This window comes from Lagopus leucura, unplaced genomic scaffold, assembly GCF_019238085.1.
Source record: "Lagopus leucura isolate 7727_CA_CO unplaced genomic scaffold, USGS_WTPT01 Super-Scaffold_100019, whole genome shotgun sequence".
Classification (NCBI taxonomy): domain Eukaryota; kingdom Metazoa; phylum Chordata; class Aves; order Galliformes; family Phasianidae; genus Lagopus; species Lagopus leucura.
The window spans coordinates 10,905,930-10,924,192 of NW_024962273.1; the positions used below are offsets into that span (position 1 = coordinate 10,905,930).

At 44.5% G+C, this 18,263-nt stretch overlaps 1 protein-coding gene across 3 annotated transcripts in view; it reads right to left on the reverse strand.

Annotated features, from left to right (window-relative positions):
* Window positions 1–18,263, reverse strand: part of GLI2 (GLI family zinc finger 2) — a 175,020-nt gene that overhangs the window by 44,698 nt on the left and 112,059 nt on the right. For all 3 annotated transcript variants that reach the window (XM_042877800.1, XM_042877802.1, XM_042877801.1), the window contains exon 3: window positions 14,317–14,422. In XM_042877800.1, coding sequence (XP_042733734.1) covers window positions 14,317–14,422 — 106 coding nt within the window. The remainder of the gene's footprint in view (window positions 1–14,316; window positions 14,423–18,263) is intronic.

Sequence of the window (18,263 nt, forward strand, 5' to 3'; positions counted from 1 at the left end):
CCACGATAAGAAGGGATGCGGTGTTTTGTATCATCAACCACGTACTGCCTCAAAATCCATTTGTGTCATTCCTCAACAGCTGCTCTCCTGTTCTTTCAGTTAACAATGGCAAAGGAAATTATTACATTTTTCTCAGTTAAGGAGCAGGGAACTGATGCTCCTCATCTATTTACTGCTGAAAAGTTACACCAGTGCTTTTCAACCCGTAGTTTGCAAAACCTTTGGGAATCACAAAGAACTTCTATAGGTGATGTGAAAGACAGCAAAAAAAACCCTGCAAGCCTCCTATCATTCAGGCTAAATTTACTATACCATGCTTGACAGCCCCACTGAAATTTTTCAGGGAGGCCACAGACTGTAATAGCTTGAAAACCCCTCATTGACTCCGTGCTTCCTGATATCAATAAAAATTACATAGAAGACATTCACAGAGTAATCACCAACTGCCACCCCATCCATCCACCAACCCCCTCCACCAGCTAGTACCGGAACAGGCATGAACAGATGGAGTCATCTCTACTCTGCCAGCACCAGGTAACCACATCTCCCCAAGTCAGCAGCTCTAAGTATCCACTGCAACACCTCGCTCCTGCCGCCAGCAGCTCACCACCACGCAAAGGCAGACCTGAGGGCCTCATCTTTCATTCTCTTATCTCATGCAGCTATTCCTTATGCAGACACATTTCTGTATACAAATCCCATTATACTTGACCCTCAGTTCACCCTGTTTCCATTACAACGCTGTAGACTCAACCAGACTTGCTCCAGTGCCAACTCTGTGCTGTCATTCCTTGCGCAGAGTGGTAATAAAGAAATCACTGTTTTAAGCTGACAAAGAACAGATTTCTTACTAAGTAAACACTGATGTTTTGGTAGGGAAATTAAGTTATAAAATTGTGTCTACAAAGGGAGACCATACAGATGGAGTTTGTTAAGAGACAGCAATGCAGTCAACAGTGGTTAATTCAATTGCCTGCTACTTATCAGATTTCTTTTTTTAAAGGCTTATCCAGCTTTTGTAAATGCAAATGCAGAAAAACATTCAAAGAGTCATCACTGATTGCCATTTTAGCTGGAGAGCTATACACGCACACACATGGCTTTTCGAGGAGGAAGGAAGAGCCCGCCCTCGTGCATCTGTCATGGCTATGTCAGGGTCCAGTAGATATCACATGTACTAGCCAAGGAGGAGAGGACATGTGAGCACAGCACAGCTCATCACCATGCCACCATGTGCCAGAGATCCATTCACATGTCATGGCCTCACTTCTCCCAGCCACTGCTCTCACTCGACTTCCATGTGTGTGGTGCCCAACACCAACTTACAATGCCCCATACCTCCCCACAGGTCAGTCAAAAGCAGGGCATTAAGCTCAGCTGTGAAAAGACAGGAAATGCAATGCCTCCAGTACTCAGCTGAGCCTTGAATCCCAGCCTCAGATGTCAGAATCCCAAAGTGCTCTATTTGGGAAAAGCATGATGTAAAGTCTCATGTGAGCCAATAAAATGTTAACATTGTGTGCCCTTTAAATGATGGACTTAGCTGGTAAAATGAGATGTGCTTAGGTTGGAACTATGTAAATACAAGAATTTTATTATATTTATTAAGGTAAAAATGATTTTTTAAAAAAGAGCTATTGCTGAGTAATTAAGTCACAAAGTATTGGTTCTATTTAAAATTCAAAAGAAGGGCTATTAAACATAATCATATTTTAATGAAAACATTTGCAATGGCTTTAATAATTCAGCACAAAATTTAATTTAAACATTTATCTCCAGTTTTGGAAAAGGCAAACATAGGGCCATTGCACTGCGGTCTGGGAATGAGAAAACAGACTTGCTCAGGTGCAGTGGATTATTTAACCTACTTAGACATCAGCGACAAACAAACAAACCAACCCTGGAAATCAAAGCCATGCCAAAATCCTGGCAGCAAGGCTTTCCATGTGGTAGCAGCCTTTGAAAATCCCATTAGTCTTCTCTCAGCACCTTCAAGTATCTTGTGCAGCCCATGCTGCTTGCAGTGGGGTGTGAGCTCTTGTGAGCATTCAAGAAGAAGCCAGCTGCTGATGGAGCTGGATGTCTACATAAGTGTCCACTGGACTGATGTCTATGAGTTTACACTGGACTCGCACTTCATATGTTTTGGGTTTTGCTTTTGTTGCATCTTCCACTTAATTTGCTGAAGTAAGCAAAGGGCATCACATGTGAAAGTAAATCAGGTTTTAAAAATGTTTTGTGGTTTAAATAATCTATAGCATTATTAGAAACCAAGGAAATTCAACTGTCCAGAAGCTAACTTCTACTATTAACAATTCACTTTATGTTCATCACATAACAGTGCAAGTTTTAAAGTCGTTCACAATTTAATGGCAAAATACTTACTCTTGCTCGGTGCTCAGTACACATTTGATACTCACGAACACTGTGAAGATTAGCACAACCATTGACACCTGCTGTAAAAGCTTCCAGCCAAAAAAAAAAAAAAAAAAAAAAAAAAAGGGCACAAGGGGGCACAGTTCATTTTCTATGCTCAGCCATTTGAGGGACAGAGCAAGATCACGTACAGTCAACACTGCCAGCAATGCCCTCTCTATCTTCTGCCCTCATCCACCAATAAGGGCACCTAAAAGTCTCCAGTTTCCCTTCAATCTCTAGCTCCACTATGCTGAGATTTGCTCCCAGATGCTGGAGGCTCTTTCATTTGAAATTCAAAAGCATTCACAGGAGCACAGACCACAGTGCATCATATGCAGAGAGGTTATCAGCGTGGTTTTCACCCACTGGATGGTAATGGATGGAGAAGGGCACACTGAAACTGCACAGACACAAACACACAAACACACAAATCTTTACTGCACTGGAAGTTCACAGATTGCAGTAATTCTGCTGGTGATGTGTGAACCACAAAATTGTCCTTCCTGGGACAAAAGCCACCACTGAACACAGAGATGGTAGGGCTGGGGGTTGGGCTTAAAGGCAAAGCAATGAAATCAATCACAGCAACCAGAATCTGGATAAAGGCCAGTTTGGCAATGCAGTCAGAAACCAAATGAAGGGACAGGAAACCACTGAACTCAGTGCAATTTTAATGGGAGGAAGCATGATCTGCTCTTCAGAGCAGGGCACCTCGAGGAATTTTCTGTCCTCGTCTGTCCCATTTACTCACTGAGTAACACAACCAATACACTGCACCAGTTTGATATACCCGAAGCAATGCAATCTCTGTATGGAAACAAAGCCCAAGTCTCTGCTCTGCTCAGCATCATTCTTATCAAAACCCATCGCATGCTTCAACAAAAACGCAAACCCTGCTCTGCAGATATCAAGCATGGAGAAAGCAAGCTGATAGGATACTGGACCCAAAGGGAAAGAAGTTACAGCCCCCAGTGCTCTCACCTCTCACCTTCCTCTCATTTGGCAGACGCTGTCTCTTAAACAAACAAACAAACAACTATGTGAAGATTTCTTATTCTTGCGGTAACACTCATCTCGGCACTGACAGGATTCAAACCAGACGCGGCTGTGGGAAATCTGGAGTCATACCAGGTTTAGCTCTCAAATGCCAAGAGAGGTCAAGACCCAGCCAAGCCTTGAATAGATGATTTGCAAAGAAAATCCCAGGACATGGAGGAAGCGGTGCTGGTGAGAGCAGGCCTTTCCCTCTGACTCACCAGGCAATGCCACATGATGGTGCTCTGGTGAGGAACATGAAGCAGCTGTCACTCTCATTCACTACAGTCCCAAAATTCAGTGTATTCATCCTCAATAGAGGTCCCATGGGACTCTCTTAGAAAAACAGGGCTTGCAAAATATCTAAACTGACTCAGTTCCATGTTAGACTCTTACATTCTGGTCATCTCCTCACTGCTGGCCCGGAGGGATGGATTAAACTTTCCCAACCTAACCTGACATTTGGTTTGGTTATGCGTGTGTACATGATTCCTTTCACAATGATGGCTGGAAATTCAGTCGGAATTTAGAAGTTTGCTTTTCAACAATTGAATAAAATGATTTGGGAGTGTTGACACTGGTTTCACCATGAAAGGTGAAACTGTGATCAGCTCTCTGTTCAAAGACGTTTACAGGGAATAAGAGACAAACAGGTAATAATTGTACTTAAGCATTCAACTGTACTGGACAAAAGTCCAGTAGACACCTTGCTTTTCATGTGTTCATGGCATTACTTCTTACACAGAAACAGTTGGGCTGGAGAACTAAGAAGAAAGGGGAAAAGCTAGAAATAACTTTTGCCTAATTTATCCTCTGGGAACTAACTTCAATATCCTCTCTGGTCTGCAGATATTAGAATCCACCCCAATCTGGGCCCTGCTGTATACCATGGAGCTGAAGTCTCTTTTCATTAAAGCTTAATTTGTACTTTGTCAAAATTATTAAAAGAAACATTACAGAAGTGAAACCCTTCATGAGAATACCAACAAATAATCCGTTAGTGTAACAGGTCTGAAGCCAGCTGCCAAGTCTATACTGTCACATGAAAAATCTCCAACATTAACTGTTTTTCCAGCATGACTACACAAGAGTGTTTAGTAATAACTCCTTTTTATGGTGCCTTCAGAAGAACACCTCTAGCCAGGCCAATATGTGAGCATGCACCTAAGCTCCTCTAAAGTCAACATTTAAGCATACATTTATAATTAAGCATATAGCCAGGTTTTTCCTGAACTGAGACAGCCTTACAATCCGTAGCCTGGATTTCTTCTGTGGATGTTCCTCTGCTTCATCAGCTCATCATTTCTTATCAAATCTCTCCTGCAAGTACCTCTTTCTTTCCTATTCCCCAGTAGATTCATCTTCCTTTCATTTATTGATTTGATGACTGAATGCTTTAATTCCTTCACTCCCTTATCTTTCTACATTCTGCTATTTTGTCATCCACAATGCAGTTTTCTCTTGTAAGATATTGTGCTACACTTGATCTAGCATAGAAGTTAGTATATGAAATCAAATGTTGTATCTCCGAACTCACACAAATAGTCACAAACAGAAATACACATGCAGGAACATCGCTTTAACGCAGCTGTAAGCCTGAAGCTTTCCTATTGGTCATGTACTAACCACAATCTGGTAGTCCTTCTACTACCAGTGGTAATTTGGGATGTGTGGTTACCTTGTGGGATCTTAAGAGGCTTTTAGATGAAACGCTCAGCTAGCAGGTAACACGTCCTGTTGCTGGTCTGCAAATGAAAAGCCATCTAAGTAGCTCCAGAATCAAACTAGGAAAGCCTCTCACGAAGAAACAAAAGGAGGAATGAGACAAATTCTTCTTCAGGATGCTTTTACAGGATCAAAAGGAAAATACTTCAAAGGCCCTTACAGGATTTAGGAACAGGTTTATTTTTCAGAGACTGAAACCGATAGAAAGCTCAGTGCAACCACACTTCAGTTACACACGCAAACCCAGCATATTTTTTCAGTCATGCCCAAGTGCAACCAGGTGCTGTTATGAGTGCCTTGGATAGCTAGAGTTTGGGGAGAGATAAAATAGGCTGAGGCAGAAAGAAATCCCTTTCCTGTGAGGGGAGAAGGCTACTTCTCTGCCTCCCACCATGCTGGAGTACAGCATGTTTGAAAAATCCATGATGCCTTTCATTTCTCAGTTGACAAGCTGGCCCTCCATTATGTTGAAACCCACAATATTCACTTTGAAAATAACACTGTTAGCCAGATCTAGTAAAGTGGGACTTACAATCTTACATCATACTGTCGCTTTTAAAAATTGACCCAAGTAATGACCTACACTTTAGCCCTGTTAGTTGTCTATGTAGTGCCAATGGTGAAACATTAAAGAATAGACATGAAAATCCTAAGTTGGAAAATTGTGCAATAACACAGTAGTCTGGCACGTGAAAGAAAAGCATACGTATGTGGTATTGTCAAATTCAAGGATCTAGGAAGCCCACTTAAACGCACACATTCCCACAGGAGCACTCTGCAAATCTGAGATTTGTCACAGTAACAGCACCTACCTCTGCCCTTTGATTTGTGCAGATGTGAGCACACGATGTTAGCTGCAAGCAGGGTATCCAGAACCGCCGTTCTGCCAAATAGGGTCCTGTCCTTTTTTTTTTTCTTCTTTTTTCTTTTCTTTTTTTTTGTTATTATTATTTTTTCTTCCTTTCCCCCCAGCCATCTGGGTGGTCCGAGAACCAGCCCTGAAATACCTAGGATCCCTCGAACCACATGTTCTAATCCCAGCAGAGTTGACTCAGTCCTTCATCCTTCCAGGGTAAATTGACTTCGCTGCACTTTATTGCGTGGGGGGAACTTTTGGATGAGATTTTAAAATTTCCGCTCTGCATGTACATTACAAACCCTGCATTTTTTCTTCCAATATCACAAGCCAGCATTCCTGCTATTTGTTTTTTCTCTCTCAGCACCTTATGTTATTTGCTTCCCCTGGCCACTGGTATCTGAAAAACCAGATTAACAGCACCTGAAAAGCAATGTGCTGCAACCTTCATTTTGCAAGCCAATGGGATGAATGGGTTTTGTCCATTTTTTCTCCATGCACTGGAAGGATTTCAGAGAACAATGAAAACGAGGAGGCTGAACAGAATGATATTTGAGTCTACGTTACAGACTGCAGCCTGGTCAGTTCATTACTGCAGGAGGAAGGATATGACAACATGCAGCAAGTATCTGGAAGGGGGTGTTACATGGGAGGTGTGTTAGGTGTAGGAGGGTGACATTCAGGCAGAAAAGGAGGGCAAACTGGGGAGATGAACTGCATGGAGAGCTCTGTAGACTGAGAAAGGATTTGCTACAGGAGCTATAAGAGCTCCTGGTGAGCCCAGTGCTGGACAGGAGCAGCCCTGGGGCAAAAAAGTCTTCACTGCCTCCTGTCCTCATGATCCTGGGAAACTGGTGAGAGGAGAAACACCATCTAGAGAGGGGATTTATTTAGGATTGATAAAAAGGAAAAGTCAGGAGAGGCCGTGCTCCACATTTAGCTGAGAGAAAACCTGGGAAACAAATTTGTGACATTGGAGTTTGACAGGGCAGGAGACTGGCACTGAACACTGATCCATTTTCACAGGATGCTGAAAGCCAAGGAAAAGTGGGCTATACCATTGAGATAGCTTCTGAAAGACCTTCACTGCTTAGAAACTCTTTAAAAAACAGTGGGAGAAGAGAGTTCAAATAAATTTTTCCTAAAGCACAAGCTTAGCAGCGGATAAGGTAGAAGCATGAAGTCACTTTTAATCTACTATAAAGTGAGGTAAGCAAAGGGATTATCACTTAAGACTCGCTGACATGAAGCTCTGAGAATGACATTTAAAAGCAATGGTGGATTACAGAGTGACATCATATTAAACGAACACATGCCAAAGGTTTACATAAAAGACCTCGGAGATCAGACTTTTATTCTCAACAATAAAACCTCCTAGCCATTTTTACACTTTTGGCAGTGATCAGGCTAAATTAGAGCTGCAGTTTTTCATTCTGTACATTGTGGTGTCACAGCCCCAGCAGTTTGGTGGCCCAAATCTTCTCTGAGTACTAATGGGCACGACTTCATCTGAGCTCACTGAGCCCCTCACTTCACTGTGATGATGCCAACACACAGAAGCTGAAGATCCAATCCAAACATTTATAAGCCTGATCTGTAGGACCTTGTTTCTGACTGCATGGTTCAGTGACTCTGAAGCTGCACACTTTGAGGTCCCTCTGGACTTCAGGTCTGATTTTTTCAGAGTATTCTGACAGTTTCAATCAAATACACAGGATCAGTCTATGTTCTCAATTTTATGACAGCACAGATATCTCTTAGATATCTCTTAGAATAAAGAACACTTGGAAATTTTTACCCATTTTTTCCCCTAGAATGGTATGCAGACTGAAAAACCTACAGAAGCATTCAGGCCTGTATGACCATTTCAGATTATGCTTGCTCCTTTTTTGGAAGACCACATCTCAGCCTGTCATCCTACTGAAGACAGAAAATGTGAAGCATGCACCTTCTCTGCTTCTGCAGAGATAGGCAGAACTGTGTACTTCTTTTCTGATGCCTGAAAACATGCCACGAGCCCCTTCGGAACTGAGTCACAGTTAGTTAGCCTTCACTTCTCAGTTCTCAAACATTAAGGAGAAAGCACACGTGGAATTAAAGTTCTTTTTTTCTCCAGTCCCCCAGAAAGAAGAGCAGTAGTCCAGAATTTCATCTGTGGTCTACTGGAGGTGGGTCAAGTGACTAGTGAATATTAGACCTGGCAGTTTTACAGTGAGAGCAGTATTGATAGTTCCCCAAAGCGCCTCCTGCAGGTTACCAAAGAGCCACTTACAAACAACACACTCTTGCTAATTACAGAGCGGGGAGAGGTCTGAACCAGCCTTGCGGAGGGGACCAGCCTCTGCAAACTAGCGTGCACTCACACATTCTTATTTTCCTAAGTAAATAAAAGAAGCATGTGGGAAAGAAGGGGACAGAGTAAATTGGATGTGGGAGCCCCCAAACCTGTTTCCCAAATGAGCGATGTGTCTATTTGGTGAAAGTCGTAAAAATTTGCAAAACACATAAGAAGGTCTCTCTAAGCAGCTGTTTACTCTGACTCCGGAGGGAGCTCACTGTATCTCCAAGGCAGCACAGTACCATCAATCAAGACCTGCCAAAGATTTTCTCCGCTGGTAGCAAAGTAAATATGAAAACACACATGTTTTATTGGTGCGTACGTTCTGCGGTGCAGCCTGGCGGCGTCTTTGCTGCAGGAATGAATGTTACCTGGTCCCATCCCAAGCAACCTGGTGGGATCAAAGCTGGAGCCTCATGAGAGACCGTCCTACAAAGATAACCGCACACCCGGTAACGCACGGGGCCGGCGCCCTTCTGCCAATGGTGGGGGGAACGAGAGCCCTGGCAGAAAACAGGGGGCACTGGTGGGAAAGCCCCCATCGCCTGGGCTGGAGCGTGGTCAGTGCCACACGGAAAATTTCACTGCCAACCTCTAACACCTCTCCACTGACCATGTGTGAAGGGAGATCTTTCAGAAGATTTCTACCCTGCAAAACTGAGGAAGGTTTGTGTTTTGTTGATGGCTTTTTTTTTTTTTAATAGGAACTGCAAAAGACACATCTGTGACAGTAGCAAATTCCAATAAAGCAAAAAACACTGGTATATCTCAGAACACCGTGACAAGATGATGATTATTATTTTTTGTATGGCTAAACAACATACTTTCCCTTAACCCCACTTGGCCTCTGTTGGCTGAATCTCACAAAAACAAAGGAAAGAGAAAATCACCCTGAAACATACCCAAAATGGAAAACCACAGATAAAGGTTGAATCTGGAGAATCTGTAAACACTTGAGCCATAGCCTTTTGATGAACAGTCACTTTGGCCACCTGTGAGTTACCCACCTAAGCTGCTCAGGCACACTGGGAACCAATCCTGAAAGGGCGTTCTCCAATTTTTAACACAGCAAAAGGAAAACAAACTTCAACAAGGAGGGGCAATAGGATCAGGTAAAGGAAAACTGTGTAGGCTGAATATCAGGGAAAATCTGCAATATATTAAGATCTCAGGGAAATGCAAGAAGATCCGTGATTAATACAGATAAAAGCCCTAGCAAAGGGAAATTAAGGGCAACTCCACATTATCATGGTGATGGAACATTCTCTGTCAGTAGGTCTTTGGGAAGATTCAGTCTTCTCAAAAGCCACAGAATTATGAGCTCAGTTTGTTTTTTTTTTTACTTTCTAAAATTATTTCTAAATGTGGACAAAAGAACAACAACAATATTTTGTTAATAAATAATGTTAGAACTGCAACCTGAAACATCACCGGGATGTCAGTAGAAAAACAAGGCTGCTTTTGTTTGTTGCACTGCATAATGCCTGATGGGTTTTAATCACAGTTTAGGAACTACTGTTAAAAAGCTTCTTGCTGAGTCAAGCCTAGGCATGCTGTTTACAAGGGTTAGCCCTGAAGGCTCTTGCATTGGCAAGTACTTTTAAGCTGAGCTAAGAGGTTTTCTGTTTTTTTTGTTATAGTTTGGAAAAAAGAAATAGTTGAGAGTAGCTAAGCACCCTAAAGGGGGGAGTGCAAGGGAGCTATCAGTGCTCACCTGCCATCCTCACCTGCTGCTTCACTCTGCAGTTGAGAGCTTGATCTTGCAAAGCTGGCTCCAAGCGTCCCCTTGGTTTGCAGATAAGAGAGATTTTGCAGAGACAGGGCTCCAGCAGTGTAAGTTTCCACAAGGAAGCTCACTAAAACGCAAACTATCTCTTTCACTAAAAAAGAACCTGTTTTAACACATGAAGTGAATTTGGTTCAGCTGTTAACCTCTGAGGATTTCTACTCAGGTGACACTGATCTATGTTCTGCCTACAGCTAATAGTACAGAGTGAAATTCTGACAAATCAATAAAAGCTGCATGCAGGAGATGAATCCAGCATCTGCCATTACCCATTCACGGAGGATGGCTGTGCAAGTTAAAGCACTATGACGATGAAAACAAAACAGGTCAGAACCTACAAAGATATTTCTGTCATTTCTTAGCTTTTGAGTGCTGTATTTGGCGACCTTAACATCAAACAAATGCTGTTTTGGAGAAATGGTGTCTCATAATTTACATGGACCAGTATGCTTTCCTTCACTCATTCTGCTCTAACTCTGCAGTCCTGGAAGAGATTCCCTCCCACACTCGGTTTTAATCCATTCCTCACTACATGTTCTTGCAGTGTCTGTTGGGCTCCAATCCTTCCATCTCCTTCCATCCTCTGTACGATCATTGAGTCCACAACGCCAAAATCCAATTGATGTCTTAACTCCACAATATTTCTATTGGTTCGCACTGCAGAGCTCAAGGATCAACTGAATGAAATATTTCATTTTTCCAAACTGGCCAAGAAAGCATCATGATTCCAACAAATTTTTCTTAATGCTAAAGAAGAGATCACTTGATAAAATGAATAAGAGGTGTATCACCAAACAAGAAAAAATAACAGGTTGTGTAAAAAAGTGAAGTGTCCTATTGACAGAAGAAACACTATTTTATCCAGATAAAGTTCTCTAGGAAATATATTTCAGGGTACTATCAACATGATCAACAACTGCATAGATATACTAAATGCTCAGTGGGGAAGACTCAGGCTCTGAAAACTATTTGTCATGGTGCTTAACAAGGAACTGACTGGGACAGAACAACAACAGTGAGCAAAAATGCAGAACATTTTTCAGACCCATCTTTGCATGTGGATCTTTCATTGCTTGAGTTTTCCATATCCCCATCCATACTCTCAAGAAAAGGGTACCAAAGCTTGTCCTGCTCAGGACAACCTTGCAGATGTGTTCCCTCCAGCTAGGATAAAACAACTTATGTTCTCATTAGGCCAAAAGCAAACAGTGATGTGGAGGAACGCAGCCACATCACATCAAGCAGTCAGGAAACAAACCTTTGACATAATGCAGCAGGCAAGTAACAAGACCCCATAGTTAGCAAGAAATGAGACTACACTTAATTTGCTGTGCAATGTTCATGTAATTAGATAAATTTGGTACCAGCAAGACAGCAGACAGCTAGAATACAGGCTTGATGAATTAGGGGCTCTGTCAAGCACTGATCAAATTAATCACGAAGCCAAAACTCAGTGACACAAATTGTCTTCCAAACATTTACCACAATTTTCTAGAGTAAAAATATACATTATTCCTCAATGTTATTTAATTTAAAGACAAGAATGGGTTTCTGCACCACCGGGAAGGGGTACAAATTTACAGAAGTGCCTCTGTACTCACATAGCCTGCCCAGCCTATCCAGGCACAGAACTGCTAAGTGTGCCCTAGCCCAGCTCCATTACCACGTTCTGAGTGATTTCACACTGGATATCCGCCAGTGAGGAGGGTGAGCATTATTTTGTGGTATCTGGAACAGAAACTGAAAGAGAGAGAGAAGGGGAAGACAAAAGAGAAGTAGAACAAAATATAAAAAAAGGAAAGGGCAGGAGATCAGGTAGAAATGTTTGCCGATAAGACTGAAAGAGAAAAAATGGACAAGAGACCAACTCCACAGCTGGTGAGGATTTTCCCAGTGTGGTTATGCACTTGGGAAAGAAAGCCAGAGTGAAGTTGCATTCCCCTGATTCTAAAGAACAGGCTTTGCTTTACTGCAGGAAAGCCCTCTCTAACTGACAGCAGAATAAGGCCCAGGACAGGACTGACACATGTATGCACTTGCACGCTCACAAAAGCTGTAATTGATATTTCAGTCTAAGTTGTTTTCAACAAGCCTGCTGCCTTCTGTAGCTCCAGAAATGTCACGGAAGACTGCACAAAAATACACGGCCAAGAAACAGTCAGCTGCTCTGCTTTGATGATTCACCATTCACATGGGCACCCTTCAACACAATGTCCAAGCAATAAGGTTCATCTTACACAAAGTTTCCAAGAAAGCTACGTTTCCTCTTCTAAGACCAACAACCAAGTTTTACCTTCAGTAACTAAGAATTCTTTTTTGTGAAAGCTTCTCCTGAGAAGGTGAAGGATTGCAAATAAGGACGGTAGGAATATGCCAACAATTCTTCCCAAATCCTACGCAGGATACTCTTGGTTCCCTGACAGACAAACTCAGCCACTGCTAGGATATCAGAGTATTAACATTAGTTAGCCGAATACCTGACCTGCCAGAGGATATAATTCACAGGACAGCTGGTAAGTTCTGCATCGCATTTTGGAGAAAATCCTGCTCCACGACTCCACCAAAATCACTGTTGTGGTGACCCAGGAAAGATGCAGCACCAGGACTGAGGGGAGCACAGTCTCTGCATGGTTCCCAAAGTGCCAGCCTGAGAAGAAGACATACCTAGCCATGCTGCAGCAGCACTGACTCTATCCAGCTTTTTGGGGTGCGTGAGTAACCCATGCCAAACATCTGAGCATCCACTATCCTCTTTCCTAAACACAGTTTGGAAGATGTCCCTTTCAGAAGTCAGTGTGTGCTGTCTTAGGTATAGCTCTAGCTTACTATCTGTCTCCTAGTACATTTTTTAATTAATGTGTGTTCTTTTTTTTCTGCAATTTCTGCATGTACATGCAGGCAAGCTCAGAACTTCTTCATTAATCTCTGCAGATCTCCCCCCCCCCCATTTTGCCTACTCACATTAGCGACCCATTCTGGTTTTTTCCCCTTTGCACACAGCATGGAAGGAGCTTCTCTGCCTCTTTAAACATCTAGTCAAGCTGACTGCCAGCCAAAAAGACAACTTGTCTCCTGCTAGCATCCAGGGGAATGCCCTATCACTTTTTCCTGCAGCGTTTTGGAAGTGGAATAAAGCCCTTGCAGCCGTGGGACTCCACAGATCTCGTGGCTGCTGCTGTCTCCTTTCTTGCCTCCCAGAGGCTGTTCCCCCACTCACACCCATTCAGAAAAAGCATGGCTCTGCAAACAGCCCTGCAAAGCCGCAGAGCAGAGAATCATAAAATCATGGGGCATGGAAGGTCATCTAATCTTTGGGGATAATAGAGGGAACAAATAAGAGTTTTTAAGTGATGAGACCTGCTTTGCTTTCCCTTCACACAAACTGTTTTTAGCCCTTGTGGGTTCTCCTATGCTGAATGCCCTGGGACCTGCCCTCAGGTTGCCATCACAGGGTAAAGGATTTCTGGGAGCCGCGAGACCGCCAGCCCATCAGGCTGTCCCTCACCTCCCATGGGGATGGCGTGTTTCAGGGATGAGGAGAAAACCCACTGGCCACATGGCCACCACATCCTCCCACTCACTTCCCTGCTGGCTCCTTTCCTGCCTGCTCAAAATTAATAGGAGATGAACCCAAATCTCTCTGTAAACGTGTCTTCACCACTCTCCAAGGACCACTGGGTTACCATGTCTAGGAGACTTAGAGATATGGACTAGGAGACCAGTGTGATTCCCCCAGCCTGGGCACAGCCCCTGGCCAGCATTTGTGGGATCTCATGAAGAGGAACCCATTGAAACCCATGATCCTGCCCCTCTAGACCGCATGTAGACACCAGAGTCACTCAGCCTGTCCATGCTAAAGCCCCATGAAATAAAACTGATTTATGGAATGCCTGGCAGCTTTTTACCCTTTCCTGAAGCAGTTTCACCAAGATGGTGTCAGAAAGGCACACTATGACATGAGAAACACCGTGGGTGCAAAACCACAAGCCAGCCCCATCTCCAGGACTTGTATCCCGGAGCTACACAGCACTTCTGTAGGTCTAACAGAGCTGTATGACCCACAGGGCAGTGAGTGCCCCATGCTTCAGGAATGGAATTTGACACAGGGTCAGCGGACGGGGCCATAGCAAGGCTCAGGAGCAGAGGTGCGAGACTTACCCGTGAATAGCGTGGATAGAGTGAGGTTCATAATGGTATCGTCCTTCCTGGTGGCGCATGTCAATGGGCAAAGGAGCGTGGAAGGCCGGAAAAATGTGCTGCGGCACTGTGGAGGGGAATAGAAGAAGAAGAAGAAAAAAGGGACTTCAAAAACTTTTCCTTTCCTTTTAAAACAATTTCAAAGGCACTAAATCTCCATGAATTTCAGAGCAAGAGCAGTGCAAGACAAGGGGTCTTCATGATATCAGCGCTATCATACACCAGAGAAGTGGAATGAATAAATAATCAAAGTCATGCGGAGAAATCCTACATCTTCGACATAAAAGATCTCCAACAGGGTTTTTGACAAAGACAAGCAGCTAAGCGCTCTTTGAACTCGAGGAGATTATAGGAAGCACCAAGGAAAACTAGACTTGCAGCGCAAATCAGACTCAATGGAGCCTGGCGGGACCCAGACCCATGCCGTCCCCCGCGCCTGCAGTGGCAGCGAGCACCTCTGCTGAAGGTCTGGAAACATTTACCTAAAAACCAACAGTGAGAGCAGTGCTAATGCAAACCATGAAGGCATTCAGAAGTGGCTCAGAAATGCCTACTGCCAGCTTCTAAGAGAGGAGCCCAAATTGCTTGCGCTTGTAATCACTTGAGGCCCTATTTTTTATTCATTTGAGAAGCTTGTTTCATCTTTGATGGAAAGATAAAGTGGTCTCAAAAGGCAGAGAACACCTACATTGACTTATTAAATCTACAGGTTTTAATATTTATTATTGACCCCAAAAGTTAACGGCGAGAATACTTGAGTGAGTTGAGCCAATGGAAAATTCATCAGGTTATTTCTCCCACCGCCCCCAACTACACCGGGCCTTTCCTGTAAAAATTACCGAAGCCAAAGAAACACCATTAACAGAGGCTCAGCCCCCGCTGGTACTGAACCATGACTTGCCTCTGTGACAGGTAGCATCTCTCTGCAGAGCACCATCCGTAAGCCAAGCACCAAAGCTTGGGCTGAATCTCTCGCTGATGCTGAGCAAACTCCAGCAGCGCCCAACTCTTTTTCTATCAGCCTTCAAATTCAGCTTTTCAACCCCGTGAGTTCAGCTGCTGTGGAGCTACGCTGACCTCATCCAGCGAGGCTGCGCTCCTCTTGCAATTCCCCTGGAAGAGATCCCCATGTACGTCCTTCCCTGCGTGTCAGCCCCCAGCTCTGCAGCTCCTGCCCCCATCGCAGCGCTCAGTTCCCAAGCACACGCGGCACAGGCGCGGCAGTGGGAGAGGTGAGAGCAGGCACACAAACAAGCCTCCTGCCAACAGCGCTGAAAGGCGTTAGGCTAAGGCAGTCAGGCTGGAAAGTATTTAAGGCTCCGCAGCAGCCTCACGCTCTGTGCTCTGGCGCAGGGCTGGCACCGTGCACGCCCCGATACACTGGGAGCATTTTTGCAGCTCGCCTGATGTCAGGACACAGTAGGGTAACTGTTAGCTGCTTCCCCCCTTCTGCTCCCCTCCCCTCCTCCCCCAAAAGCAGTTCAGGCAGAGAATAAACTCGCATCCTTTAGGATTTGCTTTGGCAGGAGGGAGACTCACTCTTTCATCGTCCCAGGCAAGGATGATCCCTTACGTGAGGATACTTCACTTTAAAAGGCAGCCAGTGTTTTTCCAGGTCAGAAGCACAGCAGTGCCTGCTCTCACCAAACCGCACTCAGCCCAAACCACTGCCCCAGCTGGCAGGGACCAAAAGCTGCTTCCCTCCTCCTCAGAGGCACCTCTGTCCTCTGGACACAGTGCATGGGATCAGAGAAGAGGGGCAAGGAGGTCTTGATACCCAGCGCACCCTCTGTAGTGCCAGGGCATCCCTGCTCTGCTCCCAGGACAGGGGTTTTACTCCTAGCATGGCCACAAACTGTCCCAGCACAGCCACTCACCAGACACCACAAACACCTTCACCAGCCAGAGCTGGGCTTCCTGCAGCACTCATTCCACAGAGAGCCCATGAAAATAAACCCAAAGGAGCAAGGACTCTCCTGCATTCCTGACGCCTACCTGCATAGCTCTGCTGGAGTGCCTATGGGTCAGATTTGGCATCTTCTCAAAATAGGGTGGTGACACCGCCTGGATGGGGTAGGTCCAGGGCTGAATAGCCACAAAATGCAGGGAGGTGTAAGGTGATGGGCTGATGCTGCTGGGCATCGGGGTGGTGTTTTAGTGGAATAGCCCTTATCTTGACCAATTTAACTCACCAATAATAGCAAAGCCATAAACAGCAACGGGTCAAATGGTGAATCTCAAACAAGGCAAGTTATGTCTTGTTTTCATATAATCATAGAACTATACAATTGTTTAAGCTGGAAGCAGCCCTAGTTTTCTGCAATGAAGAGACACCTGCAGCTCCATCAGGTGCTCAGAGCCCCATTCAGCCTGACCCTGAATGTCTCCAAGGACAGGGCATGCACCACCTCTCTTGACAACCTGTGCCAGTGCCTCACCACCCTTACCGTAAAACATTTCTTTCTTATATCCAGTGCAAATCTTTCCTCTTGTAGTTTGAAACCATTTCCCTGTGTCCTATCACAACAGACCCTGATAAAGCGCTTGTCCTCTTCTTTTTCACAGCCTGCCTTTAGATACTTCTAGTAATTAGTTTTGTAACTACCTACTACTAAATGACCGATTGCTGTAGTAATATCAAAAAATTAGTACAAAAAGATCTCCCAGTCACTCAGGAGAGCTGGGAATAAGAAAGCACAGGGTGTCTGGGTTGCTTGGCCTCTGTTCCTAGCTATCTGTTGGTACAGCAACATCTGAAAAGAATTCTTCCCTCCTTGCACATCTGACTATTAATGGAAGAAAAATTTCTACAAATTTCCTGCCTCCCACGGCACGATTGGTTTGTTTTTGGCATTTCAACTTATTTGAATAGTGGCAGTCAGCAATTCCACTTCCTTCCAGGGATGGGTTGCTTTGGGTGACCTCCCTTTGGGCTGTCCCACTTTGGGTCCCTCCTCTGCTGCCCACCCTGGGAGTAGCGACAAAACCAACCACCACCAGTGCTGCTCCTTTTTCTGCTCTTCCAGGTGCTTGGTCAGGAATAATGAATGGTTTTATAGGCAATCAGCTTCCAATTCATGAACATCATCCCTGTTTTGCTTCTCATTCCCACCCCTCCTGATGAGGAGGGCGAGCTGGCATCAGGACAGCAGCGCATGCTGCTAACAAAGATGGATGCTTTACATGCAGGAGTTAAAGAGACAATTATATTCAATTACTTCAAGTAAGTCATGTTGATGTATTCCTGAATAGCCAGGAGAAGGGCAATACGATGATTAGGGAAATGAATTTGCCAATTTTAATCTAATCAAGGTGATCTTTTGTTTAGTATTATCTGCTTTGTGGTGGCAGAGGATTTACTAAACCCAAGCAATCTTTGCAGATTTAACCCCAAAGCTGCCCAATTAGTACTAACGATGATTGTTTTACACAGTGCGAGGAAGCTTTTAGCAGGAGAAAGCTTTCCCACAGGAAGAAGCAGGGCCATGCCAAGCCCCTTGGTAGTGTGCACCACTGAGGGAAGGCACAAAGCGACATCCCCCCTCCATGTCCCATAGCTCTGAGACAACAGAAAAAAACTCGAGAAAGGAAGAGAAAACCAAATAAGTGTCCTTTGGAACACTGGAGGTATTCAAGGTCAGGTTTGGATGAGGCCCCGTGCAGCCTGACCTAGTGCTCAGCAACCCTGCACGCAGCAGGGGGGCTGGAACTGGGTGATTTTTAAGGTCCCTTCCAATCTAAGCCATTCAATGATTCTGTGAAGAAATCAAAGCAGCGCACAAAGGGCAGGGCCAATGGAAAAACAGGGTGTTTCACACTGAAATAACATGGCTCCTCATTAAGCTGTGGCATGCAGCTCTGGGGTGAACGCACGCCGATGAGGCTGGGAGGCCCCACCTGCCCCCAGC